Source organism: Brienomyrus brachyistius, chromosome 22 (assembly GCF_023856365.1).
Source record: "Brienomyrus brachyistius isolate T26 chromosome 22, BBRACH_0.4, whole genome shotgun sequence".
Taxonomy (NCBI): Eukaryota; Metazoa; Chordata; class Actinopteri; order Osteoglossiformes; family Mormyridae; genus Brienomyrus; species Brienomyrus brachyistius.
In genome coordinates this window covers 12297578-12325366 of record NC_064554.1, presented here as the reverse complement: position 1 = coordinate 12325366, position 27789 = coordinate 12297578, and the positions used below count along the sequence as shown (strand labels likewise).

The 27789-nt window shown below is 50.3% G+C and overlaps 1 protein-coding gene across 1 annotated transcript; it reads right to left on the bottom strand.

Moving 5' to 3' along the window:
- Positions 1-96: 96 nt before the first annotated feature.
- LOC125717784 (CREB-binding protein-like) lies at positions 97-27275 on the bottom strand. Its single transcript, XM_048991051.1, is given in 32 exon segments — positions 97-2697; positions 2699-3274; positions 3663-3944; positions 4036-4197; positions 4327-4494; positions 4610-4775; positions 4939-5052; positions 5139-5285; positions 5555-5705; positions 5821-5888; positions 5988-6065; positions 6397-6453; positions 6561-6641; positions 9001-9089; positions 9275-9514; positions 9625-9743; positions 10099-10285; positions 10994-11152; positions 11269-11580; positions 11694-11879; positions 12119-12240; positions 12336-12398; positions 12573-12741; positions 12864-12981; positions 13065-13202; positions 13317-13395; positions 13499-13741; positions 14316-14429; positions 14584-14809; positions 14934-15113; positions 17674-18296; positions 26454-27275. Coding segments are annotated over 32 exon segments (7125 nt in total). The 5' UTR covers positions 26539-27275; the 3' UTR covers positions 97-1074.
- Positions 27276-27789: the final 514 nt, after the last annotated feature.

The following is a 27789-nucleotide window of genomic DNA, read 5'->3' as shown; positions in this document are numbered from 1 at the left end:
AACATTTTTTACATCCAAATCCATTGCACTGGGCAGTCTGGGTGACATTCCACGCCCCAGGCTGAAATCTGAGTTACACAAGACTCAACAGAGCAGTCTGTGGCACACAGTTTATTTAACAATATGGTATAGAAGTAAGAAATGAGTTCTTTTTATACAGCGATTTCATTATTTTTGCGCATATTTATAGCATTAACAACCTGCATGATTTACATTAGAGAACAGTTCAACCTCAATTCAAGTTTCATTTAAGTGGACTGAGGACAGCTAAGCAGAAGAATTCTCCGTTCAAAAAAATCAGCAGTCCAGCAGTGATCCCCGTTTGCCGGTCCCCTTGGGGATCACCATGACAACAGAATTTCAAAGATCAGAGCTGAAACAAAGCAATTCTCTACAACTTACAAGACAAGTTCTGCTTCCTGGCCAGTACATTGTACATTTCTGAAAACGAGAGAGAGAGAGTGAGTGTGTGTGTGTGTGTGTGTGTATGTGTGTGTACAACCTTCTAATTCTATACATATGAATACTCAAATCTCCCGCACAGATTTTACAATTAGGACAGAAAAGAAAGCTCCTTCGAAAGGTTTTTTTTTCCTTTTGGGGGGGGGGGGGGGGGGGGGGGGGGAGAATGTATCTGCCACAAGTAAAGGAAAACTTGGCTTATTCCCAGATATTTTTTTTTTTTACAGTTTAACACAAAATTCTTTAAAGTTCACAAAGGTACAAAATAAAAAGTATGAATAATACAATGAAATACCTGTTTTGTAAAGTTTCATTAAAAAAAAAGGCATGAGTCCATACTGGGGTAGGGAAAGACAGACAGGACAATCCTTTCAGATCCGGTCAGAACCAAAAATATATTCTTAATTTGAATTTTTTTTTCAATTCAATTGCTAGGGAAGAAAAGAGCAGTTCCACGGTGTAAGAAACTTTCACATTCCCAAGCTGATCTTTCTCATCTTCCATTAATTGATTTTTTTGTAGTAGTAGTTTTTTTTTTGCAAACATCAACACAAACGCGTCCTTGAGCCACACAAAGCCGCGGGACGGGACGGCGTGTCTGCATTTACGGCACTACAGACTCTCCACAAACTTCTCCAGGGTGTCCCCTGTCGGGTCCATGTTCAAGTCACTGCCGAGGCCGCCACGGTTGAGCGTGTTCAGCTGGGGCAGCATGGCGCTCTGCTCGGGCACGTCCAGGTGGGCCTGCTCCATGGGGGTTGGCATGGGAGCCACCAGGCCGGGGTGGGGTGAGCCCGAGTGGGGCGGGGCGTGCTGGGGGGAGGGCTGCGGCTGCATGCGCGGAGAGGGGCTGGAATGTGGTGGTGGTGGCTGCTGGGGGGGTGGGCAGGGTGACTGCACGGGGGCGGGCGACAGCACCTGACCGGGCATTGCAGGGCCCAGGGCCTGGGTGGGAAGCATGTGGCCCTGCGGACTCATGGGACTGGGCTGGGCGGCAGGACCCATCTGCTGTTTCAGCACGGCCTGCTGCTGTGGTGGAAGCTGCTGCGGCTGCTGCTGCTGCATGAGGCGTTGGTGCAGCAGGGGCTGCCCGTCCATACCCATGCTGGCCTGGCTCACCTGGCCCATGGGTGACATGGCCAGTTGCTGCTGCTGCTGTTGCATGCGCAGCTGGGAGTAACTGGCTGCGGACGTCTGAGGAAACTGGCCAAGCGCCTGGGGAATGCCACCCTGCTGCTGCTGCTGCTGTTGCTGCTGCTGCTGCATCCTCTGCTGAAGCAGCTGGCGTCGGTACAACTCATGGATCTGAGGGTTGTGTCCAGGGTTCATCATCTGACCTTGTGGCCCGAGGGTTCCCATGCCCTGCTGGGCAGCCTGCTGGGGTGGCAGCTGAGGGGGCATGCCGGGCCTCTGCACTGGCCCAGCCTGCATAGGGGGCATGCTCTGCATGCTGGGTTGGCCCTCATGCATGGCCTGAGGCAGTGCCTGCTGCTGGGAGGGCTGGCTGGCCTGGTACCTGGCTGTCCGCTGCTTGATGAAGGCGGCCATGAGCTGTGGGTTGGCCTTCAGGATGTTGAGAACCTGTTGCTGCTGCTTAGGGGAGCTGGGTGACTTAAGCGTACGTAGCAGGTCCTGGAGAGCCGTGGGAGCAATGCTGCTTGGTCCCCCCCTCTGCTGCATCTGCTGCGGCGGCAGGCCCTGCGGGGGAACCCCCGCCTGCATGCGAGGGCCCTGTGGCATCACGGGACGCTGCATGTGCGGTGGCTGCTGTGGGGGCATTGGGGCCTGCTGTGGGGGTACCTGCTGCGGGTTCTGCATGGCCACCTGAGGGCCCTGTGGCCACTGTACCTGCTGCATGCTCTGCATAACCGGGGTTCCGCGGGGCCCCACCATTTGCATAGGCCCTGGCATGCGGGCCTGATTCATGGGCAGGCCGTTCATGTTGAGGTGGAAGTCTTGCTGCAGTGGCTGCTGGTGCTGCTGGGCCTGCTGCGCCTGGGCCACGCGCTCAATGTGCTGGGCCATTTTCACAGCCGCCGGTGGGGGCTGTTGCTGAGGTTGCTGCAGAGGCTGCTGCAGAGGCTGAGGCGGCAGCTGCTGGGGTTGTGGGGGCTGTGGAAGCGGGGATTGCTGCTGGTGGAGGGGAGAGGATTGGGGCCCTGGTTTGCCCTGGGACACGGGGGTCGGGGGCTGGCTGCCGCGGAAGTTTGGCGTCATGGTGCCGGCAGCATTAGGCGGGTAGCGGCGGGGCGGCCGAGGTCGGGAGGGGCTGGGGCGTCTGAGGCGTGTTCGCCTGCTGCATTGAGGTGGGGGTGCTGGGCGCGGCCACCGAGGGAGGAGAGGAGGTCAGGGGCGTGCTGCGGCCCTGCATGGCAGCCATGCGCCGCCGCATCATCTGCGCCTGCTGCAGGCGGTGCTGCAGCTGCTGCTGCCGCAGCTTGTGCTTGATGTTGAGACAGAAGGGCACGGGACACTTGTTCTCTTGGCAGTGCTTGGCATGGTAGCAGCAGAGCGCGATGAGCTGCTTGCAGACGGGGCAGCCACCGTTGGTCTTGCGCTTGCAGCCCTTGGTGTGCTGCACCACACGCTTCATCTTCTGGCAGGATGGCAGCGAGCAGTTGGCGTTGCGGCACTGGCAGGCATGCACCAGCGACTGGATGCAGCGCTGGATGCTCAGGCGGCGGCTCTCCTGCGGGTTCTTGGAGGCCTCGGCCCCCTGGCCATTGCTGTCGTCGTCCAGGCCCAGGCCCCACTTGACCATCTGGTGCTCGTGACCCTTAGTATTGTAGCAGCCGACGCAGAGGTCGTAATCCTGAGGAACCCAAGTACACAGGAACCGTTAGCTCACCTATTCAGACACGCCTAACTCTCCTGGCTCTGAAGGTGCAGTCTAAGAGCTCCCCCCACAAGTAAACCCTGATCAAACTTGGTCCCACTGACCATAACTAAGCTGTGCAGCTGACATGACCTCATGTCTCAGGAAGGTAATTAAATGGATTCAAATAAAATAGTTCAATCAGAAACTTAAAACATCTTAAGTCCTGTTAATATGAAGAGCAGGTCTCTGGGGAGGATCATCTGGCCGCTGCTCGTGACAACAACTGGCCGAACCCTAATAAACCAGCCGGGGCTGTACTGTAAATACTGCCCACATGGCCTAGCTGAAGCATGATGCAGCCGGGGAGCAGGGCAGGACATACCTCGCAGACGGTGCAGTGGAAGCGCGTCTCCACGTGGTGCTTGCACTCGTTGCAGGTGTAGACGAAGCGGTCCTGGCCCTGGTTGTGCAGCTCCACCAGCATGCACATGGTGCTCCACTTGCAGCGCCGCAGCGAGGAGAACTCCCAGTGCTTGTCGCGCGCCAGCGTCAGGAAGGCGTCGCGCCCGTCCATCAGGTCGCACGTCAGCATCGGGTCCGGGTCCATGACTGGCGGCAGCGTGTTGATCACAGGTCCTGAGTAAAGGTGGATCACGAAGAACACCTGGAGAAGGAAGAGCAGAAGCTTCAGGCTCCCACATCCAGCAAACAGCCTCCAAACACCAGCAAGTTGCAGGAGAGGCCCGCAACCCCACCTCCTTGTGCTTCTCCATGGTGGCATACAGCTTCTGGGACAGGTCGTTGGCTACATTCGGCATCCCAGGCTTCTTCTTGTTGGCTCGACTAATGCTGCTCTTGTTCTTGTTAGTTTTCTTATTGTTCTTTTTCTTGGCGTTCTTGCTGTCGGCTGGCGTGCCCTGAGAGAAGAGAGTTTGGGGAAAATGAAGGGGGCGGGGTCAAATGGGACATGGACCCATGGTTTACCCTTTACGCTGTACAATGACACCTTCCCCTCTCCTCTACACTGCCACCCCGACTTCTCATACCTCTGGCGTCTCACAGGAGGTGCTGTTCTCCTCCCTCTTGCGCTCCTCCTCTTCCTGCTCCAGCTCCTTGATGCTCTCCTCCAGCACGTTCGGCCAGAAGTCCCCCTCGAAGTAGGGCAGTTCCTTGGCGCTAGTCAGACGATCCTCAGTTGCCTGCTTGAAGATGTCCTGTGAAGCACAGAGACGTGCATTAGCCAGCGGTTTACCATTAGCCCCGTAAGGTCCGTTGAAGACTGGACAGACAACAACATTTTGTGGCAGAGAGACCCGACTGGCTGAACACCTTGTAATCATGGAGAATCCTCTCAGCGTAGGCTTTGTCCAGCATTTTCCTATACCACTCCTGCAGACGCTTGGGTTTGGGGATCTTCTGGTCAGGTGGGTGACAGTGGAAGATATAATCATCCCCTTCACTGGGGGGGCAGGCCCAGATGTGCCCCGTTACATATCTGAGGTATTAAAGAGCAGAAGATGCTGACATGAGACGACATACATGGAGGTCGGTCGTCGTAGAGCGAGGGTGCACAGGTATGCGCAGAAGATGCAGGGCCTCCTGCGACCTGCACTAGCACACAGGGTGGAAACACGACGAGCCGGACTCAAAGAACGTACCCGAGCTTCTTGACGTACTCCAGATACCCGATGAGTATTTCGTGATACACTGCAGTCCGCAGCACCCGTGGCTTGAAGAAGTGAATACTGTCAAGGTAGGATATGTAGACCCGTCTGCAGGAAGGAAGCCAGCGGGTTAATCAGACCCCACAAGAAAACGACACAGCAGCCATCACACGGCGCCAGTCACGCATGCTCACCGCGTGTTGGGAAACGGACAATCCGACCCATACTCCTGGACGTGCATGCCGAAGAAGCAGACGTCCACGCCGTCAATTTCCTCGAATGCGAAAAGTGCTTTGGTTCTGTATGGGAAGCTTTCGCACATCTCTCCTGTGTCCACGAACCTGCACGAGAGTACCACACCCACGTGCGTTAAGCCCGCAGCCTCAAACGCCACCCTCCATTAACAAAAGGCCACAGACCGGGCGGCATCAGGCTGCAGGCAGACAGGACGCTTGATAAAAACAAACGCCAGAAGTCACACTGGATTTCAGTTCCACGTTCACAGTAAACAAGGCACTCCTCACGTATCCAACAGTACAGCTTTGCGCTCAAGGAATGCTTGGAAGGCCCAGTGAAGGCAGTGAACCCAGGGCGGCACCGGAACACCCACCTGGATTTCATGCCGGGTTTGACCTCCACCGTCTTGTCAGAGCTGGCCACCACTCGCACAAAGACCTCGCCGGCCTCCGGGTGGTTCTGTCTTTTCAAGTACTTGTTCACTCGGTCCTCTATGTACATTCCGAGTCTGGTCGTCTGCAACCCTGTCGGGTGAAACGGTTCACAGCTTTAGAGTAATAATGCGGTGACCCCGAACAGCTTTTTAACGAGTTTGTCCCCAGGGACGTCACGCCAAAAGAAACCCTAACAAATGCTTACTCTTGGCCACAAACTTGTTCTCCTTTCGGGATTTACCGGACTTTTTCAAGCAGTTGTCACAGATGAAGCTGAGAAACGACAGTAGAGAGAGAAATAATAATAAAAAATGTGAACTGGCTGCTGGCCACCAGCCTGAGAGTCGGGATGAGCTGAGAAAGGGAACTTACCCTGAGGGCCAGATCACCTCGTAATGCAGCACACATATCTGGTGCATCTTACGTCCACAGTCTTTACATTCAACGAACCTGCGCCGGGGGATGAGACAATGAGTGCCACTTCACTCTAAGAGAGCCTGTATGGCTTTTTTAGTTTTTCACAGCTAAGGTACAGGTTGTGGAAACAGACAGACAAGGTTTCGCAATGAATCGATTGAATGTTCCATCAAAGCTCATTGAAGTGACTTCCGTTGTTCCTCAGCAGGTGGCGCTGTTTCACACAGCCCAGGCATAACTAACAGCATCGCAACAAAACCAACAGCAGAGACTAGTGCCTGAACAGTAACTACCAAACCAGGAGCTAGTGCAAACAATGACAACTGGGCTTAAAACCAGTGCTGAAAACACTGGCAGTACTCACGGTTCTGGGTCCAGCATGTCATTCTTCTTCTTCTCAAACTGGTCTTTCGATATCATACTGAAGAGAGAGGAGGCCGAATACAGGTTATTTCGATAGTTGCAGCAGTAAATGTGAGTATAAGTGTGAGTGGCACGGCTGGCAGGGCAGCCCCAGGGGACACTCACGTCTGCGGCTGTGCGGGATCGTCCCCCAGGGTGACACTATCGCCCTGGATCTCGTTGAAGCACTTCTCGCAGAAGTGATACCTGTCAGCGACAAGGCCATGTCTGGGTGAGCTGGGCCCGCCACACAAGGGCACACCCGCACAAGGCACAGCCGGGCAGGGAGAGCACAGCGCAGCAAAGCACAGCAAAGCACAGCACGGCACGGGGGAGGGGGGGGGAGAATCACAGACAACACAGAGCAGACAGCCAGAGCAAAGCATAGGTTAGCAATCACAGGTTAGCAATCACAGGTCACATCAATGTCACAGCACAGTGATGGCTACATGGTGATGGTTGGTTATGAGATTTTCTAATCATGCCTTTAAGAACTAGGGGAAATGGGGGGGCATTTTAAGCAACACAACACTGTAGGCACATGCGTCTACCTGAGGCAAAAAAAATATCCTATAAAAAGGGCAACATTTTACACATACAAACATTTGGAAACCGTTCATAGATCATACATCATGTTGTTGGCGTAACGAACAAAGATGACAGAGGTCTAGATCCTTGTGTGAAGGAACATACAAGAGGAAAAGCTGATGGATGAGGGTAGGGATATGCGGCAATGTGGGATGGGCTACAATCTGCCCATCAGATATCCTAGTACCAAGTCTACTAGTCTAAGCACAGCCCTGGACCACCCCACAAAATGGGCAACAGTAAAAATTTGCCTGGTTGATAACTATGCCATCCTCTGAAACCACGTTTTTCCACTGCCACCGAGAATCGAGAATCATAACATGAACTGAAGCGTGGCTTAGTAGGAGGGCCGAAAGTATGACCAAAGCAAGCTGTTCGCTTCACCACCATCTTATTGGTTGAAAAGCACAGCGATACCAGTGTTCTGCGCACGGATTATCTGGAGGAATAAGTGGATATTCAATATATTAGTAGTATCGCAATGCATACTCAAAAGTTTGGAACCTGAAAATTTTCAACCTTCTACTTAAAAAAAATACTATGGAACAGCTGAAGGGAATGGATTCGTAATGCAAATTTACATAAGCGAATGCTAATTCCGCTAACGTTTTATACTTGCATAACAGCGATTCTCACAGATGAGCTAGCAAAAATTAGCACATAGTAAAAAAACAAAAAAAACCAACAACAACAACAACCACCACAACCCTGTGGTGGGTTGGGAGCCAGTCCAATGTTGTTCCCTGCCTTGTGCCTATAGCCTCCGGGATAGGCTCCAGTTCACCTGCGATCCTGAATAGGACAACCGTAAATAAGCATCTCTTAGGTTTTACGTCACTGGCGCTCTCCAAACTTGGCAACACCATTACCGAGCCGACCGTTCGGCAGTGGAAAACCAAACGAGCTGGACTAGTGCTTCACTTACGGCACAGCTCAGGTATGGGTCGGTTCCTGTATGATGGTGGAAAAGTGCCAAAAGTGAAAAGCTAAGCACAGTGTGCCAATCAAGATCATTCTTATGCCATTTACACTGCTGCAGTTGCAGGCGCCATACACAAGGTGGAGCAGTGGAGCTCATTCTGAGCAAATTCAGTAATTTGCAAAGAAATGTTGGACTCGCGTAGATACTACTTATCAAAACCGATGGAAATGAGCAGGCCATGCCTTCTCTCCTAGACTGCATTTCATCTTTTTAACAATAATCAAGATTCCATACACCCACTGCTCCAACAAGAGTGCTACCTACCAAAGTAAAGCAAGCCATAACCTCATCTACCCGTCCATGACATTTCATATTGTGGCCAGCAGTACAGGAATCTCCGTCCAGGCTCCAACCATCCTTCACTCACTGGCTTGGCTTCCAGCCTGCCCCAACAGACCCTGCAAATGCCTCCAGAACACACTGCGATAGACCTCGCCACATACTCTGGTCTGCTATCACCTGCATCCCACATCTCTAGCATACAAGATTTCAAACTCTACATCTCTTCAAGGTCGCTGTAACCTTGTACATCAGGCTCCAGGTCTGAAATCCTATCTGTTGTTGAACGAACATCTGCTCAGCTTAAGGACTGCACTATCCCCGAAGCAGGGCTGCACTATCCCCCATCTAATTTATTAACACATGTGCATCCTCAGTGTTGCATTAAACTGTGGTCTACATCAGGATTTCTTGAGCCAAGTCCTTGTACCACATTATATGTTCAGATTTTCCTGATTTTTATTCTTTTAGACAGCTTAATCAGGTGATATTGAATGCAGATCAACATGCTCCACTTGTCAGCTACTGGTTCTTTGAACAAACGGACGAGTTGCACCTACATTCATGACAAAGGGACTTGGAGCGTAGGTCTACATGACACTGAAAGCCCTTTTGGACTGGCAGTGATGTGTGTGACATAAGCAGGTGTTGATAGCCCCGGGCAGCTCAAAGCCTCACTTCCAACCCTCCTTTAATCCCAAGCTCCACCCCACTTACCGGTTCTGGTAGCTGTAGTAGGTGCTGTCCCTGGAAATGGTGCATAGCTGTTTGCCATAGCAGCACAGCGTTTGTGGGGAGAACTCGTACTGCAGAGACAGAGGGAGCAGGGTTACTTGCTCTGCTGCGGACCAACCACCGGGTGTGACTTTCCAGGCCATTCCGCATGGCCTGCTCTCACGGGTTTCACTATCGCATCTGCATCCTATGTGCCCCAATGACCCAGAGAGCGAAAGCGGGACCGCTCACCTCAGATAAACAGCTTTTCCCTCACCTTTCTGCCACAGCAGTAGCCCAGGCTCTGCATGACTGGGTCGATCTCCTGCTCGAAGACCTCGGCCAGCTTGGAGCAGTACTTGTAGACACGCGAGGTCTTGCGGTTGTAGAGCCAGGCGTTGTTGAACATGAGCCAGATGTCGTCCACGTACTGCCAGGGCTCCTGGTACTGGCCCGTGTCCAGCTTGCGCTTGATGGTAGACAGGTCGATGGGGTTCTTCACAATGTCAAAGTAGTCCTGGATGGACAGGCAGCAAATTGACAGCAAATTGTCAGGAGCCAAGACCACTCAGAGGGATGGTAAATGCAAGGTAAGAAGAGGAATCAGGCTCTGCGCAGAACACCTACCGGTATACCCAGCACCGTGGGGTCCACAGGCTGCCGGAATGGCAGTGACTCGGGGTCCTGGCGGTACAGGGCTTCCAAAGTGGGCATTAGTGCCTGTCGCAGCTCCTCGGGCTTGAAGACTATAAGGAGATCACAACATACACCATAAAGAAAGAGCAATGGGAGGAACGTGTCGTGCTTAAATGGTTCACAGGAAGCCGGGACGGTTACAGAGATTCTAACTGGTTCACATAAACCTTCTCTCGGGCCCCTTTTAAGACAGTTTATAAGGGAACATTAATCTTGTAAACAGGTTATTTCGTGACTAACTCCATTCTTGTGAGCTGAAGTTGACATTCAAAACATTTCAAACATAGTTGCAACACAGGTAGAAGAGCTGCAAGTATTACCAACGTTATATTAATTATACTTTCTATATACAAGCAGAGAAAAGCAGGTGTAGAGCAAATTCCCAGCAGCGGCAAATGGTCTTACTCTTTCTGCGGGGTTGTGAAGGGAAGGCGGAAGCAGCAGAGCCGTTGGCGCCGCCCTCCTCCTCCTCCTTCGGTTCCCCCTTGATGTCCGGTTTCTTCTCATCCACCTCCATGGGCTCCTGCTTGAGCTCCATGCCATCTGGCTCCTCCTTGACCTTCCCTGAGAGGGACCTTGTTTCCTCCTCGTGCTGGTACAAGGCAGCAAGCAGTAAAGAGAACAGAGATTCAACGGGACACCGTGGCCAGACGGTGGAACGGCGCACACAGCTCAACTACCATCACGGACTGTAGGACTACGAGCAGCTGATGACTGACAAATGCGAGGTTACTAAGCCCCTGCAGTCTTATGCTGTCAAAGCCAATGTTTAAGTATTTATCTGCCTGGTAGGAATATACTTGCTCAGAAATAGAACACTGTTTAACATTTGAACATACACAAATTAACAGCAAAACAATAAAAACTAACAAGAATTTCTTCTCCAAAATACAGATAGCCTACATCTTGCTGAATGGCTAGATGAACCCTGCTTCAGTTCCAAAAACTCTCCTCAGGGGCACTCCAGAAATTCCAGGTACTTGTTAAATTTGACCGCTAGCTCAATTAACTTGCATAATAAATAATAAGGCATAGATTGTCCAAACATGGTATGATAGTGGTCACGTCAAGAAATACATGGGTATTCTGAATGTTATCACGGCAACTTTAGGAGAGGTTTTGAAATGGTTAAGCCAAAATACATCCACAAATATACAACCATGGCCTTAAAAACTGCATGGAAATAATTTAAACAGCATTCACCCTCTTTTACACAGCGGTGCACATCTGCATGAGCCTCCCTGATACCTCAGTGTTATGTGTGGCTGACTTTGGTTTTGTTGACCTAAAGGAAACTGACCTCAGAACTGGGCTCCGTCTTGCCCGGCTTGTAGTCCTGCTCCTCGAGCCTTGGCTCGGGCTTGGCCTCGGTGGGGGGCAGGTCAGGCAGGGCCTGCTGAGAGTGCGCCTCGGCCACAGAGGCCGGCGTGGGCACACAGTGGTCGACGCTAGCGGCTGCCTGGGAGGTCAAAAGGGAGGACACATGGGAGACAGAGCATTATAATTACGCAGCCGAAGATGCTGCTACTGCCAGTGACTGGGAACAGAAGGGCAAAGGATCGACCAGGGTCTCACCGGAGTGCTGGGGGGCTGGGGCTGCACGGGGGTGGGCTGCTGAGGCGGCACAGAGGGCTCCGGCTGTGGGGTGTGTGGCTGGGACGGGGCGGAGCCGGGAGGGGTGCCCTGTGTTGGGCCAGGGAGGGCACTGGGCATGGGGACGGGGGTCGAGGCCTGAGGCACTGGGGTAGAGGGCTGGCTCTGCAGAGGGGCAGGGTGCTGGAGCAGCTGCAGGTTAGTCGCCGTGGAGGTGGGGGTGGGTGGTGTGGAGCGTAAAGGGCCCAGATTGCCCAGGGGATTCACAGGGAGGTTAACACCAGACTGCGGCGGCTGCAGGGGAGAGACGACACACTGACGGAACAGGAAAAGGGATCTGAGCGATCATCTATGATCCACTATACAGCTGGAGCCCCTTCGAGCCAGAAATCCCCACCTCCTCTCACCTGTGTCACAGCAGCCTGGCCCACTGATTGGCCGAGGCCTACATTCACATTCATGGTCCCGCTGGCCGGGGGGAACTGAGTCTGGGGCATGAACTGGGCCTGGCTGGCCGTCTGCCCCACCATGTTGTTGGCATGGTTTCCCATCATGCTTTGGTGCTGAGGCATCCTAGAAGGCGACATTGCCAACTGGGAAAAGACGACAGGGTGCTTAATGGGTATGTGCCACAAACAACACAGGAGGTGAAGTCAACTGACCAATTGAACGTCGCTCTCCCATCACCAGTCTGACCTGAGGGATGCCCATTCAGCGATAAACGTATTCAACATACATTTAAGCATAAAAACCTGCCGCAAATCTGAGGAGATAACTGAGCTAGCCGGAAACATTCCAGGGAGTAGCACCCAGCGGATATATAGCAGCTTACCGGGGGAACAGAGCTCATGTTCATCTGAACCGGGTGGTTCATGGGTGAGGAGGCACGAGAGCCCATTGGCGGCTGGTTCATCTGCATGTTCTGCATCGTCATGGGGTTGAACTGATTGAGCCCTACAGCAAGACGCAGAGATCAGAGGGTGCTGACGCAGGCCAGCTTTCAGCACATGGTACGTGGATGGGGGGGCACGTGGACAAGAGCTCGGTACCTTGTGAAATCTGCATGCGATTCATGATCTGGTTTGGCACGTTGGGTATAGGCACGGGTCCATCTAAGGTGTGGGGGGGGAGATACACCTTTACTCAGACTACCATTTCTCAAATTACATCAAACACAAAAAGAACTCCCCAGGACTGAGGATAGTGAAACCAACCAAATTCACATAATCTACAATTAAATCTAGCGACAGCCAATATACATGAAGGGCACTCTGTGGGTCACTCACTGGGCCGGCTGGCTTGCGCAGGGCCTTGTGCACTGGGCTGGGGGAGGCCCGGCTGCTGGCCGCCCTGGGGGACCATGTGGGGCTGCCTCTGGAGCCGTGACCGCCTCTTCTCTTCCAGTTCCTTCTGGATCTTATAAATCTTCTCTGCCAGAAAGTGGTAATATTCATCCTGCGAGTGGCAACAGGGAAACAGGAAGAGTTCTGCAACTGAAGAAACAAACCACTCGCGGCAAGACCAGAGAGCCCTGACTGACACTGACAGAGTCTCCTAGCAGGTTGAGTGAGGCCTACCCTGCTGTTGGCTGTCTCATACATGTCGCCCTCCACCTTGCGGGCGTAGGCCACCAGGTTCTCCATCCGTCGGTCTTTTAGGGCAGCCGGGTCCGGGGTGGGGAAGATGGCTTGAACACTACAGAGAGGAGAAGGATAATAAAATTAGTGCCAGACTGCGCCATCAAATTACAGGAGGGGTTGGGAAGACTCGAGACTCACAGTTTGTGCACCAAATGGTTGCGTAGATCCTGAGTGACATGCTCATGCCAGGACTTCCTCACGCCCGTGGCTGACAGCGGCGCCGCGGTGGGCAGGTTCCCCATGTTCCCAACACCTGATCCATCTGGAACCAGCTGACTGGAAGGCAAAGGAAGGGACAGAGAACTAGAAATAGGCGTAGAAACAGCCTAGGCGTGAAGGGCCGGGTCATAGAGGAAAGGCCGCATCGTGGTGGGGTGCTAGCAAACTCACGAGGGATTGCTGAGTGACGGGGGCAGACCGGCATCTGAGTGATCCGAGTCCCCACCTCCCAGAGTCATCTGACCGGTGCCTAGGACAGCGAGGCCCATTAAGTGCCACAGGCGGAGCAATTGAGCATAGGCCATAGGTGTAATATCATATTCAAAATGAAGCGGAGCAGACAGGCCGCTTACCCATGGCACTGATGGACCGCATCTGCTGGTGCTGCTGCGCCTGTGCAGTCTGCTGGCCAGGTGTCTGTGGCTGAGACTGCGCAGGCGGTTGGTTGCTGTAGGGCAGGCCCAATGCGGCGTACGCTCTCTGCATTGAACTGGGGTCAATGGGCGTGGAGCCACTCATAGTGGGGGCGCTGGTCTGGCCTGGGCCCACTGGGCCGATGGAGTTCTGCAGGCCCGTCCCGGGAGAACCTAGCATGGCTGCAAACATCGAAATGTAACAACAGATAAGCGTCGTGGCCAGAGTGCATGAGAAAGCCTCTCACGGTCTTTAAATCAGAGCCCCTACTCATGCCGAGAAACAGGAGCCTGTTAAGAACAAGCCATGTATGCAGTGCCGGAGGATAGCTTACAGACAAAATGAGACCCTGCTCAACTGTCAAATAAAAAATGTTTCCCAGCTGCTGCAGGAGGATGACGGAACACTGGCCAATAAGAAAGCCAAAGCTTCAGAAACTCCGCCTACTACCAGAGTCCAGAGCCTCTCCCCCAGGCTCTCAGATTACCAGCCTCACCGAAATTCCCTTGACCGTATGCTTTTACGTCTACTGGAGAGTTTATGCTCTACAGAGGGCGCTGCTCTCAGTGCTGTTATACTAAGTAACCATACTGCTGAAGTAACTAACACTTTGTACGTTTTATTCTGCGGTAAATAACCCTAGATTTGGATGTGCAGGCCTGTCAAACTACCACTGAAACGTCAAGCGGGGAAGAAAGCACAGCAGTGTAGGACTGCAGGGGCAGCCGACGAGGGTGGGGGCACGGTGAAACTCACGCTGCTGGCTCCGTTTGTCACTCGCGTTCTTAAGCGGCAAGCAAACCGGACAGTCATGCCGCGTGCAGTTCTTCCAGTGCGAGATGATCTGTCGAGAGGAGGTACAGTGCGCCACTGCAGGGGCAGAAAGAGGAGGTAAAACTGTTAGGCGTAAGAAGCAGATCTGGCACTGCAGTGTGAGCACTGCAGTGTTCGAGCCAAAGGTAAACGAATCCTCCCGCCACCCAAATGGAAGCGAAAGTGCAGCACGGCGTCGGGCCGCACTCACCCTGGCAGGACTTGCCGGCCTGACAGTGGGTCATGTGGTTCAGCACGTTCTTCATGGTGCGGCAGTGGGGCAGGGAGCACGGCCGAACCTCCCCGTTAGCCTGCTCGCGCCGCTGGCACTTGTGGGCATGCAGCAGGAGCACCAGCTGCTGTTGGATCAGCTTGCGCTTCTCCGGGTCGGCTGAGGGGCCTGCCACCATGCCGGCGGGGGGAACCTGTTGCTGGGGCTGCGGCCACGGCAAGAGGAACAAGCATCTCATAAGCAATGGGCCGCCAGATGCTTCTCACATCAAAAAAAAAGCTTAATATTTCAAGCCCTGTCCCTGAGCTGGACTGGGAGGCAGGTCTCACCAGGTTTGCCACACTGGCAGCACCCTTGAGGTCAGCTGGAAAGGGGGACAGGCTGTTAGGGAGCGGGGACTTGGTCTGGAGCTGGGAGCCGACACCGGTGACCCCTGTGCCCACAAGCTGCTGTCCTGCGCTCTGTCCATAGGGCTGCCCGAAGGGGGCACTGTTCCCTCCAAGGCCCATCTGATGAGAGAAGAAAAGAGCCGTTGGTGGCAACGCCTTTCCTTATGAACATACAATGGTCCAATATGGGCCTATCAGCAGCACAACCTGCGAATAGGCCTACAAACGAGGGTGAGAAGGCAGGCTCAAGGGGCCACATCAGCTGCTGGCGTCAGAAGTGAAGATATCATGAGAATGTATGCGCACTGGAATGGTCCAGATGCAACATACTGCAGCAGTCAGTACAGCGGTAATCTCTCCAAAATGGATGCGTCAGACGCCATGGTGACATATACATGGTGGGGGGGGGGGGTCCAGAAATATTAAACAGTTCCCCGTACTTTGAAGTCATGACTAGCACAGCACTTTTTAGACTAGACATGGTGCAAAAAAACAAAAATCTAGTTACGATGACCTTAAATTTATGATGCCATTTCACGACAACGTTTGTAAGCAGACTGTCTAGATAGGTCTTGTGTGATGAATCCCATCAGCCGATAGGTAGAGGAGCATCACATGATGTCTGGCAGAGAGATAACAGTCCACCTTTTCACAGTAATAGCATGACTACTTCAGACCAAATGAAAATGCTGAATATACATTTCAGTAGCAGGCACAGCGGCCTGGACAGCACCCGACTTGTTTGAGTGCTTTTGCTATAAAGGGAACCGGCCAAGATGGAGGAACACAGAGGTGCTGCATGCATGGCTCCCGGAGACAGCCGCTATTCCAACCACACATACAGGGAGAAGCCACTGTTCCAGGAACAGACCCCCAGCAGAGCAGAAACCAGTTTTATTTTTAATCCTCACCCTCAGCTTCTGTGTTGCATTAAGAAGAAAAGCTTCACCACAATCTTGGACAGACCACCACACGCCAGAGTGACACACAATCACCGATTGAGACGTCATGCATCAAGAATTAATTCAGCTTCTTTTTTGCTTAAAAACACAAAATATAAATGGAGGCAAATCCTTCCCTCCCAATGCCTCACATGGGCTATATTCGCCCCTCCCTACAGCACAGCACAGCACAGCAGCAGCAGGCTGAGTGACCCGACATGCAGCCACACTGCGGCGTGTGGCTGGTCGTGAGCGGCACGCGCACACTGCTGGTGACAGCTCTGCAGCTGCTGGGATGAAGGGCCCAGCTGAGAGCAGAAGATGAGCTTTTCCACACAGCTGAACACCTCTGCTATGCAGCCCCCTCAGACCCCCCTGGCCCCCGCCCCCCAACAATGATGGCTGTGGACTCAGCCGCCAGACAAGGGGGATTGGGGGGGGGCACCTATTCAGACGGCCCCACTACCCCTTCCGCCTACAACACAAAAACTACTTCACATGATTTACGATGCTCTTCTTAACAGCCGAGATCCGCCCTAGAGGGGCCAGAAACAGAGATGGGGGGGGGGCATTCATGTTGCCTTCTGGCTTTTCCACGTTCGTTTAGAATGTTAGCACCAACTGCTGCTGTGACTGTTGCTTTATTTAACTCCATAGCTGCATGTAATGTTACCACTGTTTCCGGTCGAGAGTCGAACTGATGTAAACCACAGCAGCCCGGATGTGCTGCTGGTTGGCCTCCTGGCCAAGGCGCTTAAAGGGACAGCGCCAAACAGCACCACCGAACCTGGACTCTCACCAGGTTACCTCATTAAGCTGGCCTTATCGCTTACGTATAAGGGGAGTCAGCGGTCTCAGGAGAAGCACACGGCCTCTCCAGGGGCATGAGTACATACAGCATGGTGGCCCAGCAGCGCTGAAGAGCAAACACTTGCAAGGCAAGCTTGGGCCAAATGTGTCGGGGGGCCTGACACCCGAAACCAGACTGGGGTGCACAGAGACGCGGCAGCATCACCGGGGCCACTATTTCCTTTCATGTGGGATTCACACCGTTTCAAGTTCAGCAGAAGACGGCAAGCTGGTTTCCTATTGGTTTCGAAGAAGAAACCACACCTGTCAAGGTGCCAGGATGGCTCTGTGGCGCGGCCAACATCACCGCCAGAGGCTTGGTGACAAGCAGATGTGACCGGGTAAAGACGGACCTCGCATCTGTACAACAATGTCACTCTGACCCGTGTCCCGTGTCTGTACGCCAATGGCACCCTGACCTGCATACGCCACTGACTTACAGCAGGCCGACGGGAAGGAAAATGGTAAGCACAGCACAGCATCTTTCATGTGCACACTTACATAGGGGAAACCACGGCAGCAGCCTCACTCGCCATTCAGCAGTCAGGTAAAATAGCCATGCGTGTAGTGATGGCCCAGGCCTTGGCATCCTCAGTACGCCATACCCAGCATCTACCCCCAGGTCAGCCTTTCAGCATCATTCAAGCTAAAGCTAAACCATCAGCCACAAATCATAGCAACAAACGCCATAAAGACCCTCTCTGAATTTAGGCCGAAAAGTCACGCAAACTGTCAATGTTAACCTGCAGGACCCACCCAGTCTTTACTAACAAAGACAACAAAGTCATCAAGGCTTTTCCCCCAGCGGTTCACAGCTTCTCGGGACTGAGTGGGTAACTACTCAGGCTCACACGAGCTCTCTGCCGCCGGAAGCCATCGGCCGTACTCACCTTGTTCATGTTTCCAGCAGGCTGAGCATTGATGGATGAATGCACTCCCATCTGCGGTGCACCCTGGGTGAGAGTCTCCGCCAGCGCACTGCCCGCGCCGCTGACGCCAACCCCACCTCCGACCGGACCTTGGTACTGCAGGCCTGGCGTTGCCCGGCCACGGCCAGCTCCACCCAGGCTCCCGTTCATCAGGGGCCCTTGCGGGGGCTGCGCGCCTTGGCCCAAGACGCCGTGGTTCTGGCCGCTGTTCATCATGGCTTGGTTGAAGGCTGTGAGCCCCAAGCCACCATTACCCTGGCTGCCTGGTGGGGCAGCAGGCGCCTGCTTCTGTGCCTGGGAAGGGTGGCTGGGTGAACCCTGGCCAAGGGGGCTCTTGCCCAGTGCACCCAGCTGGACCCCCATTCCTGGTTGGGGGCTGCTAGAGCCAAGGCTTGGGCCCAGGCTGGAGCTGCTCCCTGCCCGCAGGAGCTCCGACAGCTGCTTGTGCTTAGAGGCTGCATCCGGAACCATGCCACCCAGGCCACCGCCACCGTTGGATGACATGCTCATCAGGCCTAGGTCGCTGCCGTTGGGGATGAGCTCATCCGGAAGGTCATTCTCCAGGTCAAAGAAAGATCCAAAGTCTGAAAGAGTGGAAGAGACACAAATTTATGCTTTGCTCATTCTTTTAATCATTTCAATAACATTAAATTTCCTAACTCAAGTCTTGTGATCAGACTGAAACATATGGCACTCTTGTCCCCATTACTACCCGTAATTACCTTAGTGCAGTAATCAATGCTTAATATGGCTGCATGTTTGCCTCCTCTGTCACATACAGGCTACCTAAATCAACTGCCGTTAAAATCAGGACGAGGTCTCAGCAGTAAAGAAGGGGACCTTCAATTTGGCTGCGCGGCATCCATAGGCCGATCGCAGATGGCCCTATCATCATGTAGACACTCCCTGCGTGGCAGTCTCGCTCGGCACTGCGCTGCTGCCGCACGTCAGCCAGCCTCCATAACACCCTCCCTCCTCCAGAACAAATCCACTGCTTGGCAGACATCAGTGGCTCTGGCAAATGTCCAAGCTGAACGCGCGCACACGCACACAGCTGCCAATGATGATGCGGCCCCTTCACAAAGCACTGGAAAACCACACGTACTGTTTGGTTTGGAAGCACTGTGGAAAGCAAGACCCTCACTTTACACGCTGCTGGGCAGGTCCTTCAATAGAGAGCTCTACTGTGGAAAAATGCCTCTCAACACACCTCATGTCTAGTCCCTCGCGTTAAGGCATGCAATGAATCTTTAGGGTGAAGCATCCATATTAGAGTCAAGTCCTAAAGCCAACGACAGGATTTTTGCCCTATACCACTTTATTCCACAGTATACTTTGGATTGAAAAATACTACAACTAAGCACAAAGTGTTAAATTCACATTACCCAGCCCAGGGGCCATGAGCACATGGATAGAAAGTACAGGGAAAAGCACCGATGGGTGCATGTGGTAACACTGGAACTCTGCTTGACCAATGGCAATACCCAACTTGAGAAAGAAATAGGCACTGGTCACAGTGTGGAGCCTCTTAGTGGCTGGCCAGGCTTGTTTGTGGTGTGGCCTCATTGCAGCAAACAACAGGCTTTAGAAGATGAGCCACACGGAGAAAACCAACAGTGTAATGAAACCAACGGAGAGGACATATGTGTTAAGGAGATCAGAGAGGATGAAACGGTGTCATTGTGGCATTCCGCTTCAGGCCACACACTCATCCCCACACACTGCCATTCTCTTCCAGTCAAATCATACTGATGCATCAATATTTCGCACTACGCTGAACTGCATCCATATTGCTGCAGCCAAATTTCACAGACAATAGGTCTTGCTGCATGAACCAGCCAGAGCTAAAACTGTTAACCAGCCTTAACAACACGCAATGCTGGAACCTTGAAGACTAATTCCTTCATTACGGAACTTCTTAATGTGTGTTTGTTTCACTTCTGCTCTACAAGGCTCCCTCTCAATTTCAGTTTCACTTTTAGGCAGAGACATGATGTCAGATGATGTGGTCATAAAATCACAGTAAACAAAAAGTGAAGCAGTGTGAGAGGAGGAATGAATCCTACACTGGATGGAATTCACTGTCTACAGTGTAACATTGCTTCTCTAATATAATCAAAGGAAAGTGGATTAAACTCAACTGTAAATGGCAGTACAGCAGGAGCCCTACTGAAAAAGATCCCCCCCTGTAGAGCACACTTTTACGCTGTTAATATCTCACAACAGAAATTGCAGCACATGAGAGAGAGACCTTAAATAAAATGAAAATACTGACATACGATCTCTGGATCAATTCAGTCAAATTACTTACAACGATCCAAAATGATGTCATACACCTAGGTACAACTCAAAGCAAAGACTCTCCCCATTAGCAGGAACTGGACACAAGACAAACAACTGATGGGGATCCCTGCCAGTATATTCCGGATCACGGTATCTGTCCGAAAGCCTTCAGAAAGTGAAGTTGTGATTGCCTTTGACAAAATGAAAAAGCAGCGTGAGCTTCAGCTCACTTCAGGAACTGAAGGGCACCGGGCATGACCAATCACTGGCCTCTCATTGCCTTTTTAGAGCAGACCTCAGCTGGGCAGACGCCTCAGCCAGCAGGGAGTGCACACACCTGCCAGCCTGACAATATCAGCTCCCCACCACACCCTTTTAATAACCAGACGCCTCAGTGCCCTTACACCATGAGCGTGGCCAAGAAGTCGGCAGCTGCGGGTGACTGCGAAAATGGCAACCTCTGCCCTAATGAGACAGATTAGATCTGCTGCGACAGATTACACGCGCAGCAAAGTCAGCAGCAGCCAAGCTGCATGCATTCCAAGCCCAAACGGCCGGCAATTCCACTACGTCTGTATGAAGCCCTTCTTGCCTTTACAGAGAGCTGCTGTGATGTTTGCCACTCAAGACTCACAACACTCACAAATGACACATCCGCACAAAGCTTTCCTTCAGTTTGGCTCATGTAAAAGAAAAAAAGGAGCACAATAGCTTCACAAAATACTAAAAATGAAGGCTTGCTGGATTAACACAAAGATGTAAGTGGCAACTAGGTTTCAAACAAACATGAGAATCACGTTTCCCAACAAAATTTCCAAGGCCTCCCACATCATAACCAAAAGACAGGAAAATATCAGAGTTCTGAGTCACTGAGTCTACATTGCAGTTCAGTTCAATTAAAGTTTTGTGAAAAATTTATAAGTCACTTTACAAGCAGACTATGATGACTTCAAGATGCTGATAATTAGTGGTACGTGCACTTGTAAATCCGAATCGTAGTTAGCATGCGGCATTTATGGAACCACAGACACCCAAAAAAAGTAAATGGTACAATCTCCCTCCCAACCACGTGTGAAACCCTGCAAAGCAAGAATAGGAAGAAGAAAAAGATCCAGCAGAGTTACCTACAACTTGTGAAAAATGCTGTTTGGGACGTTGTTGTTGACTGACCATTTACAGAATAGAAAGAAAACTAAACATCTCTAGTGGACTTTATAGTTCCAACCGCTTCCTTGGGTGTCCATCTTTTTCCACACTCACCATGATGTTCAGAAGCTTGCCATTTTGTCTTTAATGCTGCTAACAAATTCGACTGTATACTGGATCTGCTGGTGCGCTGCCCCTCATGCCGTAACCATATCAGACCCCGTGTCAAAACTCCGGCAGGATACCGGAAAAGCAACTTCAGGGAAACAACAACCTAATACCCACATTTGGGTTCCCTCCGGATGGGCCAAGTCAAGGCAGGGGCTCATGTCTGCGATTTGTCACATTAATGACTGCTGGACCACCCTGAGACCCAATTACCAGGCCACTAAGCTGAGTTGAGTCTTAAAATGGTCTGATGCTGGGGGCGTGGATAGTCAGGTACCCACCAGAACACTGCAGGACCATGCAGTTCACACTCTTCAAGCTATACACATGCAACACAGGATGTGAGTTAGCCGAAAAATCTTCCCCCAGACGTACAAAATAATATGCCTCATCGCATTAAGAGAAGAAAAAAATGGTGCAAGCCTTGAGCTTCCCGAAAGATCTCACTGGATCTGACACTGACTTAGAGGGTGAGGTAGGAGAGAGCAAAACAGGAATGGGAGAGAGGAGAAAGAAGCTGCACTCCTTACAGTTCAGTATTCTGCCCAGTTTAAAAAGTGCCTTGGTTATTCTGTCATAAGGATGTTTGAAGATATCATGCTATTCAACTTGGAGAGACCAGATGATCCTTCACAACAAATGGGACACTCAATATCGACTGGAGCTCATGAGGTAAAAATAGTCACAGCTCCTTATAAACACACAACATTCTGGGTTTATCATATGCAGAATCAGGCTCAGATCAGTCAGATTTGGGCTAACACCACCAGAAAACATCTCACCAATTCCTATACCACTATCACTTCACTGTAACACAAAACATTTTTAGCCAGTCAACCAAAATCACAAAGGAAAAAAACCATCTTCTATGGACCAACCATTTCTTAATTCTGCTTCTGTACAAAACCTTTACATTTATTCACACATATTTAAAGCAATAATTCATGCTGCAAAACTAGTTATTTGTGTCTAAAGCTTGATGAGTAACAAAAAAGTGAACCTAACTGAATGGATGGATGGATGGATGGATGGATACTTTATTAATCCCAAAGGAAATTCAGGAATTAATTACTACATGCCCTCAAGCTGTTCTTGCAAAAAAAGTAAAGATGACACATCTGCCAATCGCTTCTCAATTGCTTCACGTAATTGTGCATGATTTTATCAGCTGCTGCACTCACAATCACATTAATTACATAATGGTAAATAATGTGTGCTATGGCATGATGGAAAATGTGAGGCAGAGAACAAATTATCATTTTGCCAACCTGTTTTAATTTAATTAGAAGACAGTCAAAGTTACTTCTTGTCCACTGATTCAATGATGTCAAGTCAAAATTGATTCTTGTCAAACCAACTGTTTCTTGCTTAAAACTCATGCCAATGAAATATCAACAGTTTGAACACAAACTGACCACACTGGCCAGTCCACTGATTTACTTGTAATATGCTGTCCCACGTACAGAATCTAAACACAAACCAGGATTCTACTTTGTTCATAGAGGACCGAAGACCCCTACTTTTCTCAGATCACTGGGGCCATTGACGTATGCACAGAGTGTGCAAGAGGAGAACGTGGCATACATGAGGACTCAACAGGGAGTGCAAACGGCCTGGAAAGAAAACACCTACGGATATACAAATCATGCTATTGCAACAGAGAGATGTTTTGTATGCAGATATGCTGTAGGCCCAGAGGATACACCTGAATGCTAAGGCTTGGCATGCGGCTTCACTGGCACTGATGCCTGCTCCTTAGAAAGCCTGAAGACTTAAGTGAAAGGGGGAAAAACAGAAAAATGAACATCACCTCTTACTTTTCAAAGAACCAGCCTAGACGAAGACTCACTCACACGTGTGTGTCAGTTAAAACAGGAATGGAGAGTACTAAACAGATCAAAGGTCATCAGTTTAAAAAAATCCAACTTTCATTATTAAGTTTGGGCTAAAGCAAGTTTAACCAGATCAATTAGGGCTGGGCGATATATAGATTTTATATGGCGCATGCGCAATAATCACCAGGGCAACAGATCAAAGGCGAAGCATTTGGTTGGGTGCCAGTTTTTCGATACTATACGGGCATTTATTTACGCCCAATATTTGGTAAGCAGATTAGTAGTACAGCTAAAATATTAATGAGATGCGTTTGTGACACCCAAAACTTAGCAATCTTTATTAAATTCGGTTAGCGGAGCACACCACATCATGCTGTTTGGTATACCATAGCGCGATTTGCGCCAAAATGTTACTGAAGAAAGGAACAGCTCAGCAGCCACGATATCTTTTAAGAGAGATCTTGCGGATAAACAAGGTAAAAAGACATCAGTGGTGTGGTGGCACTTTTTGCAAGTTAAAGTCATGTAACGTTTAATAAACATAAGGATATGCCGAATTTGCTAACCTTTGGGCGTCATAAAATGCCCATATAATACTGAAAAGCTGGCGTTTGGCCAAATGTTTTGCCTGTCATCTGAAGCCCTGGTGATTACTGAGCATGTGCGATATAATATCGCCTACTCCTAATATCAATTATGTCCGATCCATTGATATGCTTCATATAGTCCCTTTATATGCTTTCACATATGACAGCATGCACATTTATGCATTGGAAGAAGCTTGTTACCAGTTTTCCACCAATAATACATAGAACTTACTATGGTGCAATGAGTCTTATGCTGTATCACAAACATTGCCTGTTTTTTGCCACCAGCTCTTTACTCTGTGATTCAAACTTTATTGCATTTAACAAGCATGTGTAACCCAAGCTGACAGGACAATCATGTGCTGAAAACCAGTGCTGCTGTTGACAGACTCTCAGTGAATCCCTGCAAATGTGTTCTCGACAATAGCGTGGTGAGAATGACCACAGACATCCGTTATTAGTCTGCCCTGAGTTAGGTAAAAACTGCCCTCCGTCCGTTTTCCAATTCATAAACACAGGGGACAGAAAGGGGCACGTCTTTTGCCAATGCCCCCCATGCTGAGAAAACAGGGCAAGAGGAAGAACACCCTGCCAATTTCTTCACTTTAAACAAACTGGGGAACGGACTTAGAAGCAGACCGACTAAAAGACAGCATCTCAGAATCCCGAGAGCAGTCACGGAAGATCTGAAACTCAAAAGGAGGCCCTCCGATAATGACAAGGATTCAAATGATATTTCCATGCATTTTAAGCAAGGCCTTGATTTACCGAGTGATTCCTATGATGTCTATGTGTTCAAACAAATACATCAATTGAGCCACATATCAGGTATTTCCATTAAAAATGTGTTTCAAGATGTGTGTTTCAGCTGTCTGTTTCAGAACAATGCACTCAGAGCAAAGGCACTCAGTGGAATTGCAGGAGTTCTGGTGGGTATATCAACCATTTTGATTACTGAACTAAACTGCAAAAAAAAAATCAAGATGGTTCAACTACTGAATGTTTGTTGTGAACACAAAGCGACTTCCTGTCCTGATCCTGGCACACTAATGTCATTCTCAATGCACCTTCCTTACAGTCTTCCGAAATCCATCGTGACACACTTACTCCCTCTGCATAGTCTAAAATCCAATTTAATAAAGAAACCAATTCCATGAGGGAAAAATATAAAACACATATGACCCCCCAGAGGATACATCATTCAGCAAGAATATTTAAAGTTTCCTGAGCAAACGTATGACTTGGCCTGTCACGAGGGCACGCCATACAGCTCACAGGGACAGTCTATAAACACAAAATTATTTTATTAAAAAAAAAACTGTACAAGGCTTCATAAGGTAAAGTATTGACACCACCTTTCAAACGGTTACAGTTAACTTGCTGTGTCGATCCACTGCAATACAGAGATCGGTCACATCTACTGACACCACCGATTGGTTATACAGTGGCGAAATACGTCACTCATGTGCCTGACTCGTAGGAATTAACTGGTTCCGATATTCCTGTTTAAACGTGATGCTGTAAACCTCGTGTCTACGACTGACACCCAAATACAGGTTTAAACAACAAACAAACAGCAATTTAGTGCTGAAGGGGGCTACAAAGCCACAACAAATTAAAAGCATATGGGAGCCGTGAAACAAGTGTCATGTTATTTGTTTACCCTGCTCTGCCAGCGTCAACGGCCAAGGCACAGTTCCCTAGCCAAAGCCCTAAAACTATTCATACTTCTCTATGACTCTGTCCTCTCTTTACAGCTGTTAATATGTACAGTAAAGAGCTCAGTGTTTAACATACACGTGTGCAGCCACGCGAGAGACTGTATTAATATCGGGGATGGAAATGAAACGGAGCCCGCTGTTTCCTACAGCTAGCTGACAGCGCGCTAGCGGGGGAACCACATGGTGTCGGCACGCCCCCTTTAACAGCCTTCCCCAGTACGGTGCCCTAACGCTACGCTGCCGTTTCGCCTGCGTTCAGTAACATCAATTTCCTTCTAATAAAAACACGCAGCAAACTGAACCGGGGCGTAACTGATGTCAGACCTCTGGCCGGACCCGCAAGCCCCGTTACATTCCCTCAAAGGATTGAATTAACAAAGACAGGTGCGGAGTCACCGACAATACTTGAACGCAATTGCTTCTACTGCATTTTCCCATCGCCTTTAGACGCAATTTCAGATCCGTGCCGAAACTCCGACATCATTCTCTGGGATGGTAAAGAAGAAACCAGCAGGCAAACTTCACGTGGATGTACCGCATTCCTTATAGTGGCCGACGCACTACCTGAATATTATAAATAGTGACACCCGTTATTATTAGTAACTTGGCTTTGTTTATCTGATAATCAGTATAATTAGTAGTGCTTCATATTTTGGTGATTTCTGGTCGGTTCTACGCGCGACTCCGCAAAGGGCAACGAATTCATACTCGCAAGCTTGATGATAATCCGCAGACACATCGTCAGCGGTGGGAAATTTACCAGTTTGTCTACCTGGTGTCAGACCGGTGCCTGATTTCATCTAACGCGCGTGTTTCACGGTTTCCTTCAACTACTACCTGAGAATGCTGGCTGCCGCACTAAGACGGTGCCGGAGCAAATGCTAAACGCCGCAGGTAGCGAGCAGCGCCGGAGACCATCGGCGGCGCCTATTAGATGTAGGGATGTGTTTATTAAAGCACAAACTGTCAGGGTGGCCGCGCCAGGGCCCGGCCTGTCCTACCTGGACCATCCGAGGCGGAGAGCGCAGGTGAATTCAGCTTCTGCCGCTTCGCGTTGGGAGGTCCGACGTCCACTTTCTCCGCCATGTTAGCGAATTATCTCAACCGAAATTAATATTTTTTTCAGCGAAACAGGTAAGGAAGAAGAAAAGCTCACTTATTTCTCCACACACTCCCTTTATAAGAAACGGCTAGCTAGCAGGAGGGCTAGGCTGCAAAAAGGGTTTCAAAAAAGCAGCAACAGCGCCACGCTTCGCCTTCGCCATTCACCCCATGTTAATCCAACACCCAACACCCACATTATTATCACTAATAATTACCCTCGGTGGAAAATATTTCGCGTCAAAAAATTAAAGCATAAAATAGAAAAAAATCATATACAGACACCACCCAGTTCCCTGCCTCCAAAGTCGTTTTCGAGGCAGATTAACCAGCGTTTTTCGGCGAGTCCAATTTAATTAGCACAAATTCCATCTGTGCCTCGGATAAAAAGCGCGACTGGCGAAATGTGGATTTTGAGGTGAATTTTAGCGTCTTCGCCGCTGTCTCCCAGCACACAATACAGCATATAACGCTGATATGTAGCGAAGCGGCGTTTTCTGAAGGGGAAATCAGATACACAGGAGGCTTCTAGCCGACGAAAACCGACCCAATCCTCCCCTTTTCGCGAAAAATCCGCTCGACGGCAAAAGATCCAGTTATTTTTAGTAGAATGAAGGGGCTTCACATCGGTTTGAATTGCCCGGATCAAAATTAAAAAATATTACGCTCTCCCAAAATCCCGATTCCGAGCCGCGACAAGATGGCGGCTGTTGATACAAAAAAGTTTTTTTTTCTTTTCCAGATAGACCGGGGGGGAGGGGCCGCGAGGCCACGCCCCGCGCAGGCCTGCCCCGCCGTGCGTCCACGTACTTCGGCGAGGGCTCCTCTAGGGGCGGCATCGCGAAGCTTTTCAAACATTCCTGAATTTGTTCAGGTACCGAATTCCCGTCGTTCGTTGCTCTTAATGTGGGTGATTTCCTTTTCACATAACGGCACAGCTTCGTGACCGCGTTTCCGAGCAAACTACATTTTTTCCCGATTATTAAAAAATTGTAGTAGTACTGCCTTAATCAGACACTGACCTTCATATGGTTACATAACACACCAAAAAGGTAAGAAGTCAAAAGCAATGCACGGAATGATTTGTAATTGTCAGAATTTGTGTACTGTGCTCTATACGTCACAAGCAGGTTTCTCCGTATTTCCCTTTAATAATGAATCCTGTGCTGCAAAGAGATCCATGTCATAGTACTCAGGACTAAACTACAAAATAACCAGCGACTGCCACTCAGTTAC